This window comes from Protopterus annectens, chromosome 9.part0, assembly GCF_019279795.1.
Source record: "Protopterus annectens isolate FY-2018-M chromosome 9.part0, PAN1.0, whole genome shotgun sequence".
Classification (NCBI taxonomy): Eukaryota; Metazoa; Chordata; order Ceratodontiformes; family Protopteridae; genus Protopterus; species Protopterus annectens.
The window spans coordinates 1,276,512,719-1,276,533,829 of record NC_056743.1 but is presented as its reverse complement, the minus strand read 5'-3'; the positions used below and the strand labels follow the sequence as shown (position 1 = coordinate 1,276,533,829).

Genomic DNA, 21,111 nt, shown 5'->3' with positions numbered 1-21,111 from the left:
CTCATTATAATACAGACCCTCCCATCTTTTCCCACCAGCTCATGAGACATTTTCTCAGAGGAGCTAAGAACTTAAGACCTCCTAGATCTCCTCCCATTCCCGCTTGGGATCTCAGCTATGTTTTGGAAAAACTAACCTTGCCTCCTTTTGAGCCTGCTGCCTCTTCTGACATCAAGTTGTTATCTTGGAAGACAGCTATCCTGTTAGCCCTAACCTCCGCCAGGAGAGTTTCAGAGTTACAAGCTCTTATGGCTGTGGAACCTTATATTATTTTTCATCAAGACAGGGTATCTTTGAGGACTAATCCTACCTTCATGCCTAAGGTGGTTTCCAAAGTGGCTTTAAATCAAACTATCCACTTGCCAACCTTTTTCCCCACTCCTCAAAATAAAGGGGAAAGGATCTTACATTCCTTGGATGTACACAGACAACTACGTTTTTACCTGAACAGAACCAAGGACATCAGAAAATCAGAACAATTGTTTGTTTCTTATGCTTCAAGTTCCCAAGGTAAAGCCATTTCAAAACAGACCATTTCTAAATGGATTGCTCATGGAATCAGATTTTGTTATTCTCACCATGGAAAGCAAATCCCAGGGAGTATTCAGACTCATTCCACCAGAGCTGCTGCCACTTCTGCGGCCTTCCTCAGGGGAGTTCCCACCAAGGACATTTTGGAAGCTGCAACTTGGAGTTCAGTGTATACTTTTTCTAGGCACTACAATCTACCTCTCTACTCTAAGTCTAGGGCAGGCTTTGCCTCTGCAGTCTTGCAGGGCCTTTTAGCCGCCCCTTCCTCTATGACCACCTCCCTTTCTTTCCGCTTTGGGATTCTACCCTACAGTCATGACTACAACAGTGAAACCCGATGAACATAGTACAGTTGTGTACACCTACCATAAATGTAAATTTTTGAGTGTCTTCACTGTTGCAGTCTGGGTTTCCCTCCCTCTTGTCCCCTCTTATTTTTACTTTTGTCTATTTCCTTTTTTCACCATTCTTCTGAGGTGTATTTGCAAAGGTTATGGGACCTTTTTCATTTTGGGACTCCTGACATCTGGGGCAAGAAAAACTGGAGAAGATGGCGTCGGCTGTCAGCTTTATACTCCTGGCGCTCTGACGTCAGAGAGCATGGTTGAACAGCCGACGCCGGACCCAGACTTTGGGATTCTGGCCGACCGAGGGCTGCCTGCTGGCAGGGGAGAACCGTACAGTCATGACTGCAACAGTGAAGACACTCGAACATCTACATTTATGGTAGGTGTACACAACTACTTTCTGCTGCTTTCCATACCAGGACACCTATTGATAATACATGTGAAGCAGTAACATGGGCTACCCCTCATACCTTCATTTCCCATTATAAATTGGATTTAACTTCCAGGGGTAGAACCTCGTTTGGTTCCACAGTACTCAGGAGTATTTTCCAGTGAGCCACCCATTCAAGATGCTAGGGACGCTGTCCCACATGTAATAATGGAGGCGCGATAGAACTACATAACATAAAGAAGTTATGTACTCACCCGAATGTTCCATGTATGTAGTCCATCTCGCCGAACATTATTACGAACCCACCCACCAGCCCCCTTCCTCCTGGATCTGGAAACAGTTTTTCCTTTTCTACAGTGGTTTATACCACAAGGGCACCTTTATTTCAGTTTATTCTTCCGGACCTTTGTCCTTTCTCCTGTCTTATCCTGATAGACTAGTAGCAAACAAGATCTGGGAATGTGCGCATGCACCATGGGATACCTGTTAGCCACGAGCCAATCGGATGTTTTCAGGCTTTCTAAGTGGCCGAGTTGGAGCCAATGATCAGCTCCGAACCCACACGTAATAATGTTCGGCGAGATGGACTACATACATGGAACATTATGGTGAGTACATAACTTCTTTTTTTTTCTTCCCTTGTCAGTGTGCTTGGATTTCTGATTTGGCCTGTAATTGTGTGTATTTGTGTCTGTGAACACACACGAGTATCCTTTGCTAGGCTGGTGACTTATGCAGGCCTGGTTCTCTGCGCTGTTTCCTGCATGCTAGTATAGACATGGCTTTGAACTTCACAAGCTTAAAAAGGTTAAAGCGAGTATTGGAAAATGAATGGCTCACAGGCATATCTAGTAGCAAATGCAATTACTATTGCTAGGTTTACCCAGTCATCATTCAGCTGTGATAAGAGAGATGTGGTTATTATCTCTCATCTGTGTATCCTGGTGTATATTTCTAGCATACAGGATTCATTTGGGCTGTGGCAACTGTACTTAGCTTGTGTCATACATGGCTCAGTACAAGGCTTTTTGGGTGCTGTCATGTTTCACGATTGTGTGTAGTTATGTGGCAACTGCCCAGTTACTTAATTATGGAAGTTCAGAACTGGTGCTGCCTTTTTGATTGGTGTATTTTGTGACAGATGACTAGATTACATGGTCTTTGTAGGTTCTAGTGGGTGTTCCCTGATTTTGTACTACTACTACTACTGGCATATTTTGTGTAATGACATAAGCATGCTACAGATGATGACTGATGCAGCTTGGTTTTCTACTCCCATTTTGGTCATGGATGATAGTACTGTACAGACTGATCTTTGTAAGTTGAGGTGAGTTCTGCCAGGCCCCCTATTTTTGTTACTTGATATGTGTGAATTTTAATGTATACCACTAGAATGCATTACTTGAGGCCGCGGTGGTGCAGCGGAAGCGTTGTTGCCTCACAGCAAAAGGGTTCTCCCATTCGATTCTTGGCTGGAGTCCGGGGAGTGTCTTCTGTGTGGAGTCTGCATGTCCTCCCTGTGGTTGGGTGGGCGTTCAAAAGACATGCGTAAACGGGCGTGCCTTCATGGAAGATTGAACGTTGAGCTGGCACCTCAGCGTTCATAAAAATCTACTGCCAGTCATTAGCGGACCGGAGTTCCGCTGTGGCGACCCCTAACCGGGAAAAGTCGAAAGACAACAACAACAACTAGAATACATTACTTTTGAGTTGTAATGGGAGCTGCAAAGCTGTTGAGGTGTATGTTACTTTGTCTTTGTGGATTTTGTTGTGAACTGCATGCGTATAATTTTACTCAGTTCACTTAGGTCCCTGTGAGAAGAATGATTTGCCTGTGCCTTAGGAAATCCTGGTAAGTGTTCTAAGATAGTCACTGCTCAGAATTTCCTGTTAAATAAGGAAAGTAGTGTCCTGCACAGTTTAGGTTAAACAGATGTACACTACCTAGTCAACTGGATTCCATTTCTACCCCTTTTAGTAAAGGAACTACAGTGGTGGAAAAACAAATCAGTTTGGATTTTGTGGATTCCCCTTCCTATATATCACAGATGTATCACAGATGTATCCGAGCTGGTGTGGCCCGCGGTGGTGGTACTGCGGTAGCGTTGTCGCCTCACAGTAAGACGCTGTCCGGTTTGATTCTCAGCTAGAGCGTCTTCTCCGTGGAGACATGCGTACGTTCATTGTAGGTTGTGCATCAGGCTTGGCAAGCTGGTATGTAAAAATCAACTGACAATCATTAGCGGACCGGAGTTCCACTGTGGCGACCCCTAACTGGGAAAGCCGAAAGACACAAACAAAACAAATCAGAGCTGGTGTGGGGTGGGACTTTCTCAGAATGTCAGGATTCAGGGTATGTGGTCAGCCTCACCAAGAAATTTACGCATTAGCCTCAGAGATGCTGGCTTTAGTACTGGGTTTAAGGTCCCGAATCAACACTGGGCAGAAAGGACCCTGAAAGTAGTGCTAGACCACCTCACTGTCGTGGTGCATCAACAAGGAGGAGGAAACAAGATTTTACCAGCTTTACAGGCTAACTAATGGCAGCACGGGGAATTAGCAGTACAACACAAATTGTCTCTTAGTGTAAGCTGTATTCCCCCAGGGCAAAGGCAGACCCTCATGAATGGATACATTTCAAGGGTGAGCCCAAAAGTAAGGAACCCTCATTTGACCATGGAAGCACTCTTTCTCTGGGAATTGGCAAGGAGGCTGTGCCAGTCACTACCCACAGAAAAGACATATTAACTCAGTGCAGGGTTCACTAATACATTGCAGTCTGACCTCATCATCTGTCAGCTTGGATGATAGGATTGTAATTCTCTTTAGGTACTAGAACTCTGAGGACATGCTAAATTTTATCAATGAGGCAAGAAAACCTACATTGGGAAATCGTGTGTAAACTGAAGAGATTTGTTGTACAGTGTCAAGGTAGATGACAGGACCCACTGGGCACAGGAGCAGCCCTGGACCTTCAGTGCATTTTTGAACTTAATAAGGGCTGAACTGACTTAAACTGGTCATCTCTGCCTTACTCCTTCTGGGTCCTCTGTTAGTTAGCCAGCTCACATTCAAAACAGTTTCTCTGAGGGGTTCTTCATACAAGACCACCAAAAATGAGAGTTGAATCTCCTTAGACCCTGAATTACATCTTGGAAAGTCTGGATTGTGTTCTCTTTGAGTCAGCAGCCTCATCGCCAATAAAATTCCTGACATGGAAGACCACTTTGGTAGTAGTACTTGTTTCAGCCAAGAGGTTATTGGAACGTCAAGCTGTTGTGTTCATACTACCCTTCTGGTGTTCCTCAGCCACATGGTTAGCTTGAGGATTTAATCTGTATTTCTGCCTAAGGTGTTACCAAAATTTACTCTGTATCAATCCATTCAACTCCACTTTTCCCATCCCCAGAACCAGAGGTGAAGAGTCCTGCACATCTTGGCTGTGAGCACACAGCTGAAATTTTACCTGAATAGAACAAAAAATTTCAGGAAGACTGACCACTTAGAAATGGGACAATGATATTCTAAGCAAACTGCCTCCACGTCGCTCTCGAACTGTATAATTTTGTTGCTGCACCAAAGGAAAAGAGCATGCAGGCACAGCCAGGACGCAAGATACCAGAGTTGCTGCCGCTTAGGGAGTAATGATGAAGGTGATGCACACTCACACTCTTTTGGAAGCTACTACTTGGTCATCTGACCACACATTTACTAAACATTATAAGCTAGACTCCTGGTCCAGAGCAAAGGCTGGATTTCCCAAGGTAGCACTGCAGGATGCTGTGTGAGGCTCACCCCTCAGTCACCACCACCACCCAGTCTTTGTAAGATCTGAGGATTGTCCCATATGTAAATACTGCAAATGGAATCCAATGAATAACATAGTACAATTGTTTAGGTTTCTTACCATAATAGTAGATATTTGAATTAGTCTTACAGTACTATTTCCCCACCCAGTGCCCCTTCTACAGTAGTGACCTGAGTTTTTTTCTTCCTTTAGAAATGGGATATCCTATCACTTGTTTGTGGTATGAAAGAAGGGTTCTGTATTGTACCCCTTTACCTTAAGGCTGGGCGATTGGCTATAACTAGTGTTACGTGGAGGAGAAGGATGGGTTCTCCATCCCCACCTTAGGTGCACAAGTTCTATCTGTCTCCCAGAAATCTGCCTTCTCTTCAATTTTGCTTACTTGTTCTTGTATCTGCTCCTTGGTAGGTAGCAAAATTGGGGTGCAAAGAAGCTCTGAAGATGGTGTTTGCATATACCCCCTTTTATACTAGCATGGTGTGCATATTCCCAGGTGTATACACTGTGCCCTGTGAGGGGGCTCCTAAGCCCTTGAAGATTGGCCAAGCAGACAAGCCACCTACAGGTGAGGTCCCAGATGTAAGGAATACAATAATCTCTTCAAATATCTAATATATTAAGTTACCCATACAGTTGTAGTTTCTAAGTCTAGTAATGTGTAATAGGTCTCCTGATAAGCATTCTAGTTTATCTATTGTAGTTACAGAACTTTTTATTTATTTATTTTAGTTATGCATGCATGCATGCTGGCATTAACTGGCTTGCCTAAATACATTATGTAATTTCATGGTTCATTTGGATGTCTTTTTTTTAACCCTGATTGACCTTTGTTTGCATTGTAGAACATATATCAGCACTTTCTGACACAGTTTGCTGCATCTGCAATCATCTGGACCATCTGTAGTATACCAGGACTCTTGTTAGCAGTACCCTGTTGATTAGGGCCCTTTCTCTTGTTAACCTGAGTCTGCTGTGATTTCTTTACTTAAGTCTGCTGCTATGGCATGTCTGCATCTCATGTTTCTGTTTGAGCTTGTTTTGTTGATTGGGTTCTTAGCTGACATGTTTTATTTTTGTTTCCTAGATAAATGTTCTGCTTCAGGCATTCATCTCCCAACTGAAATTGGAAGGATTTGCTTTAATGGCTGACATGGTTTATGTCACACAGGTAAGGTAATGAATATGTGATTGTTACTGAGAGGTTCAGAGTATGATAAAACTGCTACATTGTCTGGAAATAGACAAATTCTGAGGCCACCAATAAAAGGTGACTAAAGGGGAGTTGATAGAACAAGTAGCAGGTTAGGTTGTGTTTAGAGGACAGTGAATGGGAGTACCGGATTGTTCTTAGGTGTGTGTGGATGGGATTATTAGGTGTGCAGTTTGTTTAATGACAGAGGGAGTCGTAGGGGAGAGTGGATGAAGACTTAAGAATTTTGGAGAGAGAGCGGCAGCAGTAGTAGTTGCGGTCTGTTTGGCAACAGTGGGGATTGTCGTAGAAACTGGATGAGCACAGTTGGAGTTAATTTCGTCAAGTAAGGGACACTGAGGTTGTGAAACTGGTAGCACAGGAAGAACATGGGGCCACAGAGCTGTTTTAATAGTTGAGGCATGGTTATAGTGGAGGTTCAGAACGGACGTTACAGATGAGGGTATTAAGGCAGGTTATAAATGTCATGTTCTGTACTTTGCCTAGTCTGCAAAGAAATAATCCGTTAATGCTGATGTTCAGAGTATTCATTTTGTCTTATCTTTGTCTTGCAGTCTGCTGGACGTCTGATGCGTGCTATATTTGAAATTGTTCTGAATCGAGGGTGGGCTCAACTAACAGATAAGACGCTGAACCTCTGCAAAATGATTGATAAGAGAATGTAAGACATTTTTCCAATGTTTCACTGTCTTGACAGTTAAAAACTTCATAGGTTGTTTAGCCATATAATCTGAGGTGGGAGGTGGAAGTCAAGGTAAGTGATCTCACCAAAAACTCATGCTCTCCACACCCTTTCTTAAGAAAGTTTTGACTTCATATAGTTGATATGCTTCCCTTGTGCAGACCCATTTTCTTACCCATTTCACATAATCACCAGTGAACACCTCCCCAAAGCATATGTTAGTGCGTAACTCTATGCAGCTTGTGTTTTTGTGTTTGATCCAGTCTCCTTTAATAGTGCTCTCCTCATTTTACCTTTTGTCTTTCTGTTTTGAGTGTATGTAGTACTTAATTGCCTACACACATACAGATATACACGCACGTGAACAGACACACACACACACATACACATATATATATATATATATATATATATATATATATATATATATATATATATATATATATATATATATAGTTTCATTGGTTGTTAAAGCTGATTGGTTGAAGCAGGAAAAATAACTTTTCAAAATCCTGGGGTTTGATGTATTTTTGTTTGCAATTACATTTGACATTAGTGAACTGTTTGGTCATTTGTCTTCTCTGTCTATCGCTGTCCATTGGTAGTAGGGTTTCCACCTGTCACACTGCGACGGACAGTCCCTCTTTGGGCAGTTGTGTCCTGACAAAAAAATGTAAAAATGGCAAATTGTAGAACAAAATTATTTCCTATATTTTATGTAACAGTTGCATAAAACAGTTAAAAATACCAAATGTTTCAAGAAACAGAATAAGCAACTAAAATGCTACAAGAATAAGCTTTTATTTAGGCAAAAATGCTAAGTTCTATCCTTTGTACCAACCGTGGGTATGTGTCGGCTTGTAAAATCTGATGTTTGTACCGAAAATGTCCCACTTTGGCCATTTGAAAAGGTGGCAACCGTATAAGGCAGTTGGACGAGTTAATTTTAGTTGCCATGTCTTCTTAGCTTGGTTGTCGTGTCTTGGGGCATGTTTAGACTTCTGTGACTAACATAACATTTGTTTGTTTTATTACAGGAAGTTGCACCCCACCCCCATCCTTGGACTAGAACATACTGTTGCTGTAGCAATGGACTGATGTAGCTATTTGAGCTAATGTTGAGAAGCATCTTTGATCGGTCCTTGGTTGGGTATTTCTTTTGAAATTTTTCCTTCCAGATATACACCATGGTGTGCTAAGTAAGCTAGACAGGCATGTTCCCCTGTGCCCATCTGTTGTCTCTGCCCACTCACAGAGATCAAACCTTGTATGGTCTCCCTTCATATGTCTTAACAGTGCTATAGGTGTATGTTATGTTTCCAAGACATGCATCAGTGTTACCGGTACTGTATTGGAAAGGTGGTGGAGTATGACATTGACAAATGCCACAAATGAGATTCTCTACTTAAGGAATAGAGAATTTATCACTTTACTTCATGCCCAAGCTAATAGCGGTGGTAGGTGGCTTTTAATTTAGAGACTGACAAGAGGATTCTTATTGAAGCTTCAGGCATGTCTGTTACCCTGAAAAGATTGCAGCATTTGGAAGTCCCTAATCATGTGGCATTTTCCAATACTGTGGGCCCCAGAGGATGGATTTGCACCTACCTCTCAGACTGTAGATTCCCAACCCCCTGCCCCCAAGTTTATCTAGTGCAGGTCAGTCACACATACCTATATAAAAATCCAGTGGTAGACCCTGATTGTACTGTCTGTAGATCTTGAGAAAGCGACCAAGACAGTTCCAGCTTCCTGCTCTTTCCCCAGTGACAAGGAGAGTCGAGCCTGGGAAGGGTTGGGCGAAAAGGTTTATACGTCAGCCACTCTCTTCTTTAGGGACATTCATTTTCAGACTAGCATGACAGAAGTTTTTACTAGCCCTGTTTGAGAAGTGTCAGTTGCTGATCTTGGATCCAAACTGTTGGGAGTTTTCAAAATTACCAGTCCGGCAGCTAAACGCTGTAAAACGTGACTACATTGCTGTTGATGTAGCTTCCTTGGCTGCTGCCACAAAGTCTGTAAGCAGAATATGTGCTTGTTTAAGCTGCCAGCCTTTACCTGAGCATGTCAAAGTCCAGTTGATCTATGACCCTGTGAATAAGGAGTCATTTTTAGGGCCCTTCTTCTGAAGTGTTTTAAAATGGGTATGGAGGGGTAAAATATGCAGGGAATGAAGGAGCTTTTTCTCTCCGTAATTCACAGGTATGAGAAAATCATCCCATGCAGTCCCGATTCCTTTTACAGGAAATGTATAAACCCAAGCAAAGAAAAGGTAATAGGAGGCATTTTAGGAAAAGATGAATAGCAAATAAGGCAAAGTGTGGAGGGCTTAAAGTGTAAGTGTCCACCAATAACAGTGACTAGTTCTAGCTGCCTATCCTGCCATACGCTGCTTTTCAGTCTTGCTGCCCCCCACCCTACTGTAAAAATAGCAAGAAACCTGTCTTCTTGCTTCCATTCTTGGGAAGACATTTTGACTTATTAATGAGTGCCAGAAATTCTAAAGGAAGAATGCAGACTTCAGTGGGCTTTGTTCCCCCTTTCCCATAAGCATCTTTCTGGTACTAAGGGACCATGAGCACCTTCTTCCCACTATCATTGCAGAAATGCAGCACCAGGGAGTCATAGAAGAGATACCTGTATGTCTGCTAGGCAAGGGTTTCTACTCCAAGCTCTTCTTTGGAACAAGAAAGGAGTGTAACTAGAGACCCATCTTGGACCTTTCAAGGTTCAACACCTTCTTGAAATCTCTCGAGATGTCCTTCTATTCACATGTTGCAGTGTTCTTCACATATGATTTTACTCTTCTTGCTCTCCGAACGTCCGGCCAGTATACAAAACGTTTCAGTCTGTGTATGGTGTGTGGGACATCTGGGTAGTGGGACATGGGCCATAAAAGTGACGTCTGCACAGCAGCCCTCAGAGATTCTAAGCTGCCAGTCGAACATCAGGTGTTCCTGCCAGCCTGGCTGTCGGATCTCAAAGAAATCAGATAAGTGCCCCGTTGGGGAACCATTTCAGTCATTTTTTTCTTCTAATACTTGTTCATGTCATTCAGAAAAGGCAAGTGTAAGTGTGGTTGTCAGATTCCCCACAAGGGCGCCCACGAGCAGTGTGTCTCTTGTTTAGATCGGTCGCATGACTACAAAGCCTGCTGCATTTGCCAGGTGTTTGTGCCCAAAACCTTGCACAGCCGTCTGCATGCGCTCAATCTTTATCTGGAAAACCAACGTTTAAAACAATTAGCCTTGAGTATGGAGGTTTCCGCCAATGTGCCTTCCGAACCATCAAAAAAGAAAACCAAGACTATGAGGCCTACCACTGTGCCTCTTTCGTCTGACCTTCAGCCTGTGGCCGACGCAGGCCTGGTTGAGGATTCAGGCTCCGCCACCTCTGATATAGCGGGTACCACCACAGAAGCCACACAATCCCGTGCAGAGGGCACATCTGTAGAGGCTTTTCCAACATCCGTTACAAACGCCGGGGGAGAACCAGCGATTTCGGTAGGGCTGTTGATCCCTCCAGTTTCTTACAGTCACCCGATTCCAGGCCTTCCTCCCTTCAGATGCCCGCCGAGTCCAGGCCTTCCTCCCTTCAGATGCCCGCCAGGCCTCTCAAAAGGAAGGAAAAAATAAAACACATTTCACCTACTCCTGAAAGCATGCCTGACTGGCAGGCTTTCAGCCAAAGCTTGTTTAATGCTTTCATGGCCTTACAGCGACTTCCACCATCCCTCCTCCTATACTGAGTCCAAGGCCTCAAACCTCAGACCCCTGTTTGAGGGAAAAAGGAGGAATTCTCTGATTCATCTGAAAACTTTCTCTGTTATACCTCTCAGCTACCTTCTCCCTTGGGGTACAGCTCCCCAGAGGAAAAATCCATTGACCCTGACTCCCCAGCTGAGGAGTTGACCTTTGGGAAGACTGTCACCAAAATGATGGAACATTGTAAGTGGGAATTATCTGAAATGACTGAGGTTCAAAAAAGGTATTATGACCTCATTCAAATGGATTTCCCAACTCCTACTGCTGTTCCTCCTATTCTACCTGCTTTCCTGGATGCCTTCTCTTCAGCATCCTTGAACCCTGACTCACAGCCCCCTGCTTCACACAGACCAGATAGCTTTTATAAAGTCCCTGAGATTAAGTTTGTGTCCTCCACCATTTCCATTTCCACGGATAAGGCCTCTAAACTATTGCCCACAGCCACCATCCTCCCAGCTGACAAAGACTGCAAAACCATGGAATGTCTAGGTGAGAATATTTACACCTCTGCTACTCTGACTTTCAGGGCTACCAGGCACACACATGGCTAGATATGTTGTATCCATTCTGGAGAAAGTCTCTAAGGATGTGTCTGATTCACTAGATTTTGCTGCCAAAGCTTCACTGTCTTCCCTTGTTGCTTTCATTTCCCGGCTTACCAGGCACTCAAGTGCAGTTATAATGCTGCTGAGGCCTCAGCCAGTTCAGCAGGATCAGCATAAGCTTTGAGAAGGTATTCCTGGCTATGCTTCCAACCTCTACCAGATGACTTTAGAGCTAAACTGATTGATGCCCCTCTGGACAATACAGCTCTGTTTGACACAAAAGTGGCTGATTTATTTAAGTCACTGCAACAAAAGGGGAAAGAGATGCAGGATTTAAAACGCCTGCTGGTCTCTCCTATTTCTAAATTCCAGAGGAATTACCCAGCAAAAAAACAATTTATCAGAAGGCACTCTCGTCCTGCTGCTCCCACAATCCCCAGAAAAACAACCAGGAAGCAACCCACTCCTGCCAGAGCTTCTTCCTCCTCTAGCCAGAGGCTGCCCTTTCATGACAGGGCAGGTAGTGTCTGACTACCTGCCAACCTTAAAACCCCCACCCCTCCCTGTCTCGGTGCATCTCTCTTACTGTCTTCATAGGTTCATACTAGGCTATCTGCCCTAGGGCATTTATAAGCCTAGCCAGAGTGTGTTTGGCTTTCGCCACCCATTTTAAATTAATTTTGCTATGCCCTTTTTCGAGGTTAGTATACTGTGCCTCTGTTTAACAGTGACACAGAAGTGATACCCGGGGTAAACCTATGATCTCCCATCCACTCATCAAGATTCCTCTTGAAGAGAGTCCAATGAGGGACTCTGCCTAACCTGGACTGGGATTTTATTCCAGAGTGAAGGGAGCCTCTAGGTTATGAATCTGTCCCTCCAGCATGTCCTATTTATTTCAGTGCTGAGGTTCAAGTCTCTCAAGCGGGTGGCTCGATGGGATTTGGATTTTCTGAGGTGCAGCATGTCCATTAATTCCAGGTTGGACATGGCTTTATACGTCAGGCACAGATTGCCTCTGAGCAGGCGGTATGCCACTGAGTAGAGCTGGAGTTTCTTTAACTGGGCAACATATGGCATCTGTTTGAGCCCTTTGATCCTCTTGGTGAGGTACTTTTGAGGTCTTTCCAGTTGCTGCAGGTGTCTGGTAAGGTACATCCCTAAAGGGGCATTGTACTCAATTATGGGCCTGACGAGGGATGAGTAAAGAGGCTCGATGACCTCCCCTGATCTAGATGTGAATCCCTTCATGATTAGGTGGGCTATATAAAATGTTTTTCTAACCACTTTGGCCACGTGGTTGTCAAATGAGAGATTGCTATCAACTTGGGTCCCCAGGTCCCTAATTACTTCTTCTGTACTTAATGGATTACCACCTATGTGGTAATTTGTGGGCACTTTGTTTTTGCCAAAGGGGATGACTATACACTTTTTGGCGTTTAGCTTGAGGCCATGGCTCTGGCACCAGTTGTCTGTTTCTATGAGGCCCTTTTGGAGGATGCTTGTGTCGGCTGGAGAGTCAATTATGGAGCCCAGTTTGCAGTCATCTGCAAACTTAGTCAGCCACAGTCCTTCTGTGTTGGCCTGTACCTCCGAGAAATATATACTGAACAAGAGAGGTCCCAGGACTGAGTCTTGTGGGACGCCACTTGTAACTGGTTTGGAGTCTGACATGGCTCCAGCAATTCTAACCATGTGGGTTCTGTCCTTGAGCCAGTTTGCAACCCATCTAGTGACATAGGGGTTTATATTTAAGCTGGTGAGCTTATCTATAATGCCCAAGTGGGGTATTGTATCGAAGGCTTTTGGGAGGTCCAGGTAGGCTGTGTAGACCACCTTCCCCTCGTCGGTGACTGTTTCAAAGAAATCGACCAGGTTTAAGAGGCAGGATCTGCCCTTAACAAAGCCGAACTGGGTAGGATCCAGTGTCTGTAGGTCCCCAATATCTTTATTTATGAGGTCCATGATGATCCTTTCCATAGCTTTGCAGACCAAGCTAGTCAGGCTTATGGGGCGATAGTTTCCAGGATCCGTTGAGGCACCACCTTTGTGGAGAGGGACCACTGTTGCTGTACGCCACTCTTTGGGTACATACCTGTAGTAAGGCTGAGATTGAACAGTAGTTTTATGTTTGGGTTTAGCTCTTCTTGGAGTTCATGTAGGATGCAGCCCAGGGCACCGTCTGGTCCCATTGATGCTGTGTTTTTTGCTTTGGAGAGGGCGGCTCTTACCTGAGCATCTGAGATGTCAGGGGGGCAGCACTCTGTTGGGATAGATATTTGCCCTTTTGGTGGGGAGGGGGGGGAGAAGTTTGCGCTGAACATGTCAGCTAGCATGTTGGCAATGTCTGTGGGTTTGGTGTATTTTTTGTCATTTTGGACTAATTCTGAGCATATCCGGGAATTCCCACCCAGGTTACTAACATAACTAAAGAAAGCCTTGTGATTATCCTTGGTGTCCTTTGCAATTTTTCTCTCGAAGCTGGCCTTAGACGATTTTGAGTGCCCATAGTTTTTTTGCTAATACTGATCAGAGATGCCTTCTCTTTTTGGGATTTTGCTCTATCATGTAGTAGCTTCCTCCTTCTATTGTTTAGTTTGCTTATGGCTGGGGTCCACCAGACAGGACATCTGCCTTTGGAGGATTGGGTCTTGGTTTTATTTGGGATTGCATGATTCATGCATTCCTGAAGGTGTTCATAGAATGCGTTTATAAAGGATTCTGCGGTCTGGGCCGTATTTTCCACAGGCCCGGGGGCTTTGAAGGATTCCACCTCGGTTTTGAGGAGTGTGAAATTTGCTTTACAGAAGTTTTTCACTGTGGTTTTCTGGGCAGGGGGTGGGGTCGGGATGTGAATATCCAGTGAGATTAGTTTATGGTCTGATCTTACCAGTGAGGGATACACTTCTGGTCTGGAGCATAAAGTCCCCATGTTGGTGATGATCAGGTCCAGTATGTTTTCCCCTCTTGTGGGAGTGGTAACAAGTTGTTCCATAGCATTTGAGTTTATAAATACTAGGAACCTTTGGGCTAGTGTGTTGGATCTAGAATAATGCTGCCAGACTGTTTGGGTAGTTGAAGTCGCCCAATATTATGGTGTTGGAGAGACCTTCATATTTTCCAGTGTTCTCAGGAAGGCCGAGTGGGGTTCCTGGGTTTGGGAGGGTGGTCTGTAGCAGGCTATAAACTGGAAGGCAGTTTTACCCTCTGTTAGTTGCACATGGATAGTCTCTGATGCTTCGTGCTGTGCCACCAACCTGGAGGTGTGGGTATCTTTGACGAATATTGATACTCCCCCTCCTTTTGTGGTTCGCTCCAAGTTTTGGGGCCGAAAAGCATGGTATGATATAACCTGGTAGTGCTGGGGTGCTCTCGGAAGCCTTGAACCAGGTTTCTGTTACTGCACAGATATTGATGCTCTCCATGCTAAGGAGAGTTTCGAGTGCGTGCATCTTGAGGTTTAGACTTCTGGCGTTGAGTAGCATTACTCTTAGTTTCTTATCCCTTGTGTTACCTATGGAGGTGGGTTTGTCTTTTGAGCCTTGCCTAAAAAAGGCACTGTGATGGTAGCAAGAGCCTTTGCCAATATCCGAAAGCCCAGGGGTGACAGGTGCAAGCCATCCTTAGCGAAGCATCATGGCTTGTCGAGCATGTCATCCCAGGCTGACAGGTTTTGGATCCCCTTTGAATGACAACAAACTTAAGCCAATTGTTGAAATTGATCATCTTGTCTTCATATTGTGGCATCATTCTTGGTGAGGGTAAGATGCTACTCAAGGTCAGGGTCATACTGGCCTGGGCTACATGCTCAGAGAGCTCCTCTATGTCTCTTTTTTATGTAGTCCAGAGAGGTATGTCTCAGGTCATTCACACCAGCATGGACAGTGACTGAGTCATATTTGTACTTGCCTTGGAGTGACCTGAGTGCTTGTGTTATGTGGCAGATCCTAGCACCCGACAGGTAGCTCACCGTGACCTTCTCCTTGTTCATCCTGGTGAGCGGACATCCATCACCTCCGACAAATGGGTCCTTTCAGTAATCCAAAACGGGTATTTTATGACCTGGTTTATGCCTCCAAAGAGAAGGGGTATCCCACAACTTCCAAAACAGTAGTTCCACCTTTTGCAGCCAATACTGGAAACCCTGATAGCTCAAGGAACCATCAGAACAGTACCACAGGCTACAAAAGGAAGAGGTTTCTACTCCAGGATTTTCCTAGTACCAAGAAAAGATGGTCCTTTGAGACCAATTCTGGACCTCTCTCTACTCAACCTCTTCCTTCAGGTTCCTACTTTCCAGATGTTGTCCATGCCAACACTTTTTTTTTCCTTGCTCCTTCTTCCCCAAGAGGGTTCATGGCCACCCTAGATGTCAAGGATGCCTACCTTTACATCTCTGTAAGGCCCAGATATTCATCCTGTTTCACTGTTGCAGTCATCACTGTAGGGTTCTTCCTGCCGGCAGGCAGTCCTCGGTCGGCCAGAATCCCAAAGTCTGGGTCTGGCTTCGGTTGTTCAGTCATGCTCCCTGACGTCAGAGCGCTAGGAGTACAAAGCTGCCAGCCGACGCCATGTTCTCCAGTCTTTCTTGCCGTGTGGTGAAAGCAGTTTGCAAGTGCCGGTCCGCTGACTCCTGATATTTTTTCTTGCTTCAGTCCGAAGACTGACTTCTTCTCAAAGCTAAGTACCCCATTGGGGAAACTTTTTTCTTGCTCCAGTCCGATGTCAGGAAAAAGTTAATAATTGCATTTCTTGTGGGAAGCAAATACCTCATAAGGATTTCCATTCTTACTGTATTCCTTGTTTAGGCCCTGACAACAACGTAGCTAGTTGTCGGTTTTGTGCTAGATTTAACCACCGTACGATTAAGCGGAGGTATGATTTTGCTTTTCACTACTTTGGCAGACGATTTAATTATAAAATGTCTTCGGACACGCTTCCGACTACCGGAGTTCACAAATGACGCAAGGATAATGACAGGCCTCCGAGGTCCAAATCAGATGACATTTTACAAGCAGAGCCAGCTACAGGTTCGACCGTCGTCAGTGAGGTGCTTTTGCAGCCCCTGTCATCGGCCATTTCAGAACTAGTTGCCGAAACAGACTCCCACGAGGAACCATCTAGGCCTTTGAGTACTCCAGCTGCAGGACCTTCGGACAATGCTCCCTCGGATGGGTCCGGAGCCGCTGTGGACGTATTGGCTTCCGAGGGGGTGTTCAGACCTGCACAGCTTCTGATAAAGACAAAGGCAAAGACTCTTTCTAAATCTAAGACACCAGCCCAGGCCTCTTCTGATCCGGGACCCAAATCTCAGAAACAGCTACTTAAAATGGCGAAGGACTTACTAACCATGATTAGGGGTTCACATCCCCCTCCAGACAAAAGGCCAAGGCAAGAATTGGATTATGAATCTTCTGATCAGGCATCTATTTCTTCAGTGTCTTCCTCTGAACAGGAATATACTTTCCCTCATGAGGATTCTGATGCTGAGGAATCCATTCCATCAGCTTCTCCCGCGATGGATTTTTCTTTTGGGGAAACTTTACATGACATGAGGGAACATTTTCACTGGGAAAGACAGGAGTACTCGGAATCTAAGAGAAGACTTAGGGATTTCCTTCTTCTTCCCAAACATAGACCCCTGGCTATTCTCCCTATTTTGGATATTGTGGATTATGCCTTTTCTGAGGCTAATTTAACTCCTGACTCCTTTCCTCCAGCCCCTGCTAAGCCCGACAGATATTACAGGGTCCCTGACTCGCACCAGTTCCTTTACAAAAATCCTACTGCTGATCCAGAAACCATTTCTCAGGGTCCTAAGGGGGTTAAGACCGCCTCTGCTAAAAACCCTATTCCGACAGATAAGGATTCTAGAGCTTTGGAGAGATGGGGCAAAAAAGTGTGCAGTTCTGCTACTTTATCTATTAGGGCTTTAAATTGTCAATTTCATATGCTAAAATATCAGCAATTTCTACTGTCTGTTATGAAACAAAAGCTAGGTACCATTTCTGCATGTGCAGATAATAAGGAATTACACGATTTGATACATGCAACTGAACAAGTGGGGAAGCATGGTTTACACTGTGGTTTTGATGCCTTGGAGGCTTCATGCAGGGCGGCTGTCTCTGACACAGTCATTAGAAGGCATGCTTGGTTAAAGGAGCAAAAACATACCTGATCAAGTGAAAGCAAAGTTACTGGATGCTCCTGTTCAGCGTAATGCTTTGTTTGGGTCTAAGGCTGAATAGGTGATAAAGAAAATGGAGGATAAGGCAAAATCCATGCAAACGATTAAGGATTTCTTACAAGTTCAGCCCCCAAGATTTACCAGAAATTGGCCAACTAAAAATCGGTCCTTTCCCAGCTCGGGCAGGCCTCAGAGGGGTAGATATAGGCACTCCAGAGGGAGGACCCAAGCACAGACCTTTTACAGATCTAGACAGTGGAGTGCTTCCACCCCTAGGGGTGGAGAGGACAGACCTCAATCGTACAGAAAACAGGCTCAATGACTCCCCCTGCGTGGCTCCAGGAACTTCTCTCCTGGAAGCCCCTCTAGGAGGAAAACTCTCTCTTTTTCAACAAAATTGGACTTACATAACCCAAGACAAGTGGGTTCTGGATGTAGTTTCAAGAGGTTACAAATTCCACTTTCATACCTTGCCAAGACCAAATGGATGGCCAGACCTACCAAAACACCAATGGGGCAGAGGCATTAAACCAGGTGGGATCCCTCATGGCTGAGGGCCACAGAACTGGTTCCACAATCAGAGACGGGGCAAGGCGTTTACTCAAGGCTCTTCCTGGTTCCCAGAAAGCAAAATTCATGGAGAGCCATCCTGGATCTCTCAGTCTTAAACACCTTCCTGGAGATACCAAAGTTCAAGATGCTTACTCTGCAGCAGCTCCTGCCAATGTTGAGCAAAAATGCATGGATGGTGACATTGGATTTAAAGGAGGCTTACCTACACATCCCTATCAGACAGGAGTGCAGAAAATACCTCAGGTTCAAGGCTGGCTTGAAACATTACCAATTCTCTGCGCTGCCCTTTGGCTTGTCTACTGCGCCCAGGTTCTTTACCAAGTGCCTGGCACCAGTAGTGGCTTATTGTAGACTCAAGGGAATTCAAATTTACCCTTATCTGGACAACTGCCTTATTCAAGCAGACAGCAAGGATGTCTTACTCCAGCACCTGGAATTTGTTCAAAATCTACTCAAGTACATGGGATTCACTGTGAACATAAAAAAGTCAAATTTGACACCCACACAACAGGTAACTTTTCTGGGTGCTCTTCTAAACACAACAACCCAGATGGCATTCCTGACATCCGAAGAACAACTGCAGCTGGCTTCAACTTTCAAAACCTTGGCGTCAGTAACTCGGCTAACTGCAAGGAAATTCCTGCAGGCTTTGGGTTACATGGTCTCCTGCATCCTTCTCATACCAAATGCAAGACTACATATGAGAAAAAATACAATGGTACCTAAAAAGTGTATGGTCCCAGCATTGCCACAGTCTAGAGACACAGATTGCTGTCTTGCCTTGCCTACAAAAGGAATTCCATTGGTGGACCATGGCATGTCTTCACAACAAAGGGAAAGCCTTCAGTCTGCCTCCAGCCAGCCAAGTCTTAACTACGGATGCCTCTGATTACGCATGGGGAGACCACTTGCAGGGAAAAGTTCTGCAAGGTTTTTGGACAGAGGATCAGAAACACCTACATATCAATTTAAGAGATGTTAGCTGTACAGAATGCCCTCTTGGCTTTCAGGGATCTTCTACAACCAGGACAACTACTGATACGGACAGACAACACCACAGTTATGTGGTACATAAACAAGCAAGGGGGTTCACACTCTTACCCCCTTTGCAGACTAGCCATGACTCTATGGAACACAGCTCTAGCTTGCAAAGTAGATGTACAAGCTCAGTTCCTGCCAGAAAAACAAAATATTCTGGCAGACGGCCTGAACAGGAACCTGTCAGACCCACACGAGTGGATGCTAGACACCCAAATATTCAAGATGATTACAGAAGTCTGGGGCTGCCCGGACATAGATCTATTTGCATCCCCCCTTAACCACCAGTTACAGATTTTTGCACAAGGACATTTCACAAACTAGCATGGAAAGTGGATGCACTATCATTCAGTTGGAGAAACCTCTCTGGATATGCCTTTCCGCCACTACCTGTTCTTCCACAGGTGTTACTAAAGATCAAGCAGGACAAGCCCAATATGATGATTTTACTGGCCCCAAATTGGCCTCATCAGTTTTGGTACTCAGCACTGATGAATCTATCCCAGGAGCCTCCTTGGATTTTAACTCAGATTCCATATCTTTTGTCCCAACACCAGAGCCAGGTTCTGCACTCTCATGTCAAAACTCTCAGCCTGGCAGCCTGGCGAATTCAGGGTCTATGATTAATCCTTTCCTTCCCAAATGGGTCATGGATGTCATCTTAGAAGCCAGACGGCCTAGCACTAGAAAATCTTATGCAGGTAAATGGAAGAGATTTTGCACCTGGATGCATGCTCAGGATTCGGATCCTCTCATTCCTAATATCCCATTGATTTTACATTACCTGACAGACATGTTACATAAGGGTTTATCCTTCTCCTCCATAAAAATACATGCCTCTGCTATTTCTGCACATTACAATACAGACCCTCCAATCTTTTCGCATCCACTGCTGAAACAGTATCTCAGAGGAGCAAAGAATTTAAGGCCCCCTAGGACACCACCTATATACCTCCCTGGGACCTCAACTATGTTCTGGAAAAACTCACTCTGCCTCCTTTTGAGCCTGCTGCCACATCTGATATTAAGTATTTATCATGGAAGACAGCTATCCTACTGGCTTTGACTTCAGCCAGGAGAGTCTCGGAGTTGCAAGCACTCATGGCTGTGGAACCTTATATTATTTTTCACCAAGATAGGGTGTCTTTTAAGGACTAATCCTACTTTCATGCCTAAAGTGGTTTCCAAAGTGGCTTTAAATCAAACTATTCACCTGCCAACTTTTTTCAATAATCCACAAAATAAGGGGGAAAGGATCTTGCATTCCTTGGATGTACACAGACAACTTCATTTTTACCTGGACAGAACCAAGGATATCAGGAAAACAGAGCAACTGTTTGTTTCTTGTGCAACAAATTCCCAAGGCAAAGCTATTTCAAAACAGACCATTTCTAAATGGATTGCTCATGGAATCAGATTTTGTTACTCATCATGGAAAGCAAATTCCAGGAAAAATTAGGACTCGCTCTACCAGAGCTGCTGCTACTTCAGCTGCCTTTCTCAGAGGAGTACCTACCAAGGATATTTTGGAAGCTGCAACTTGGAGTTCAGTGCATACTTTCTCTAAGCACTATGATCTCCCTCTTTATTCTAAGTCTAGGGCGGGCTTTGCTTCTGAAGTCTTGCAGGGCCTTCTAGCCGCCCCTTCTACTCTATAACCACCACCCTTTATCTCAGCTTTGGGATTCAACCCTACAGTGATGACTGCAACAGTGAAACACGATGAACATAGTACAGTTGTGTACACTTACTATAAATGTAGATGTTCGAGTGTCTTCACTGTTGCAGTCTGGGTTACCCTCCCTCCTGTCCCCTCTTATACTTTCATTAGTGTGGTTTCCTACTTCACCCTTCTTCTGAAGTGTATTTGCTACAGGGTATGGGGTTTGTTGTATGTTACATTTTTGTTTTACTATTAGCCTTCACTTTTGGGCACCTGACATCTGGGGCAAGAAAAACTGGAGAACATGGCGTCGGCTGGCAGCTTTGTACTTCTAGCGCTCTGACGTCAGGGAGCATGACTGAACAGCCGACG

General features: G+C 44.7%; 1 protein-coding gene across 2 annotated transcripts in view; it reads left to right on the top strand.

Annotated features, from left to right (window-relative positions):
• SNRNP200 (small nuclear ribonucleoprotein U5 subunit 200) overlaps window positions 1-21,111 on the top strand; it is a 1,344,735-nt gene that overhangs the window by 595,260 nt on the left and 728,364 nt on the right. For both annotated transcript variants that reach the window (XM_044084204.1, XM_044084205.1), the window contains 2 exons: window positions 6,162-6,245; window positions 6,842-6,948. In XM_044084204.1, the coding sequence (XP_043940139.1) occupies window positions 6,162-6,245; window positions 6,842-6,948 (191 nt within the window). The remainder of the gene's footprint in view (window positions 1-6,161; window positions 6,246-6,841; window positions 6,949-21,111) is intronic.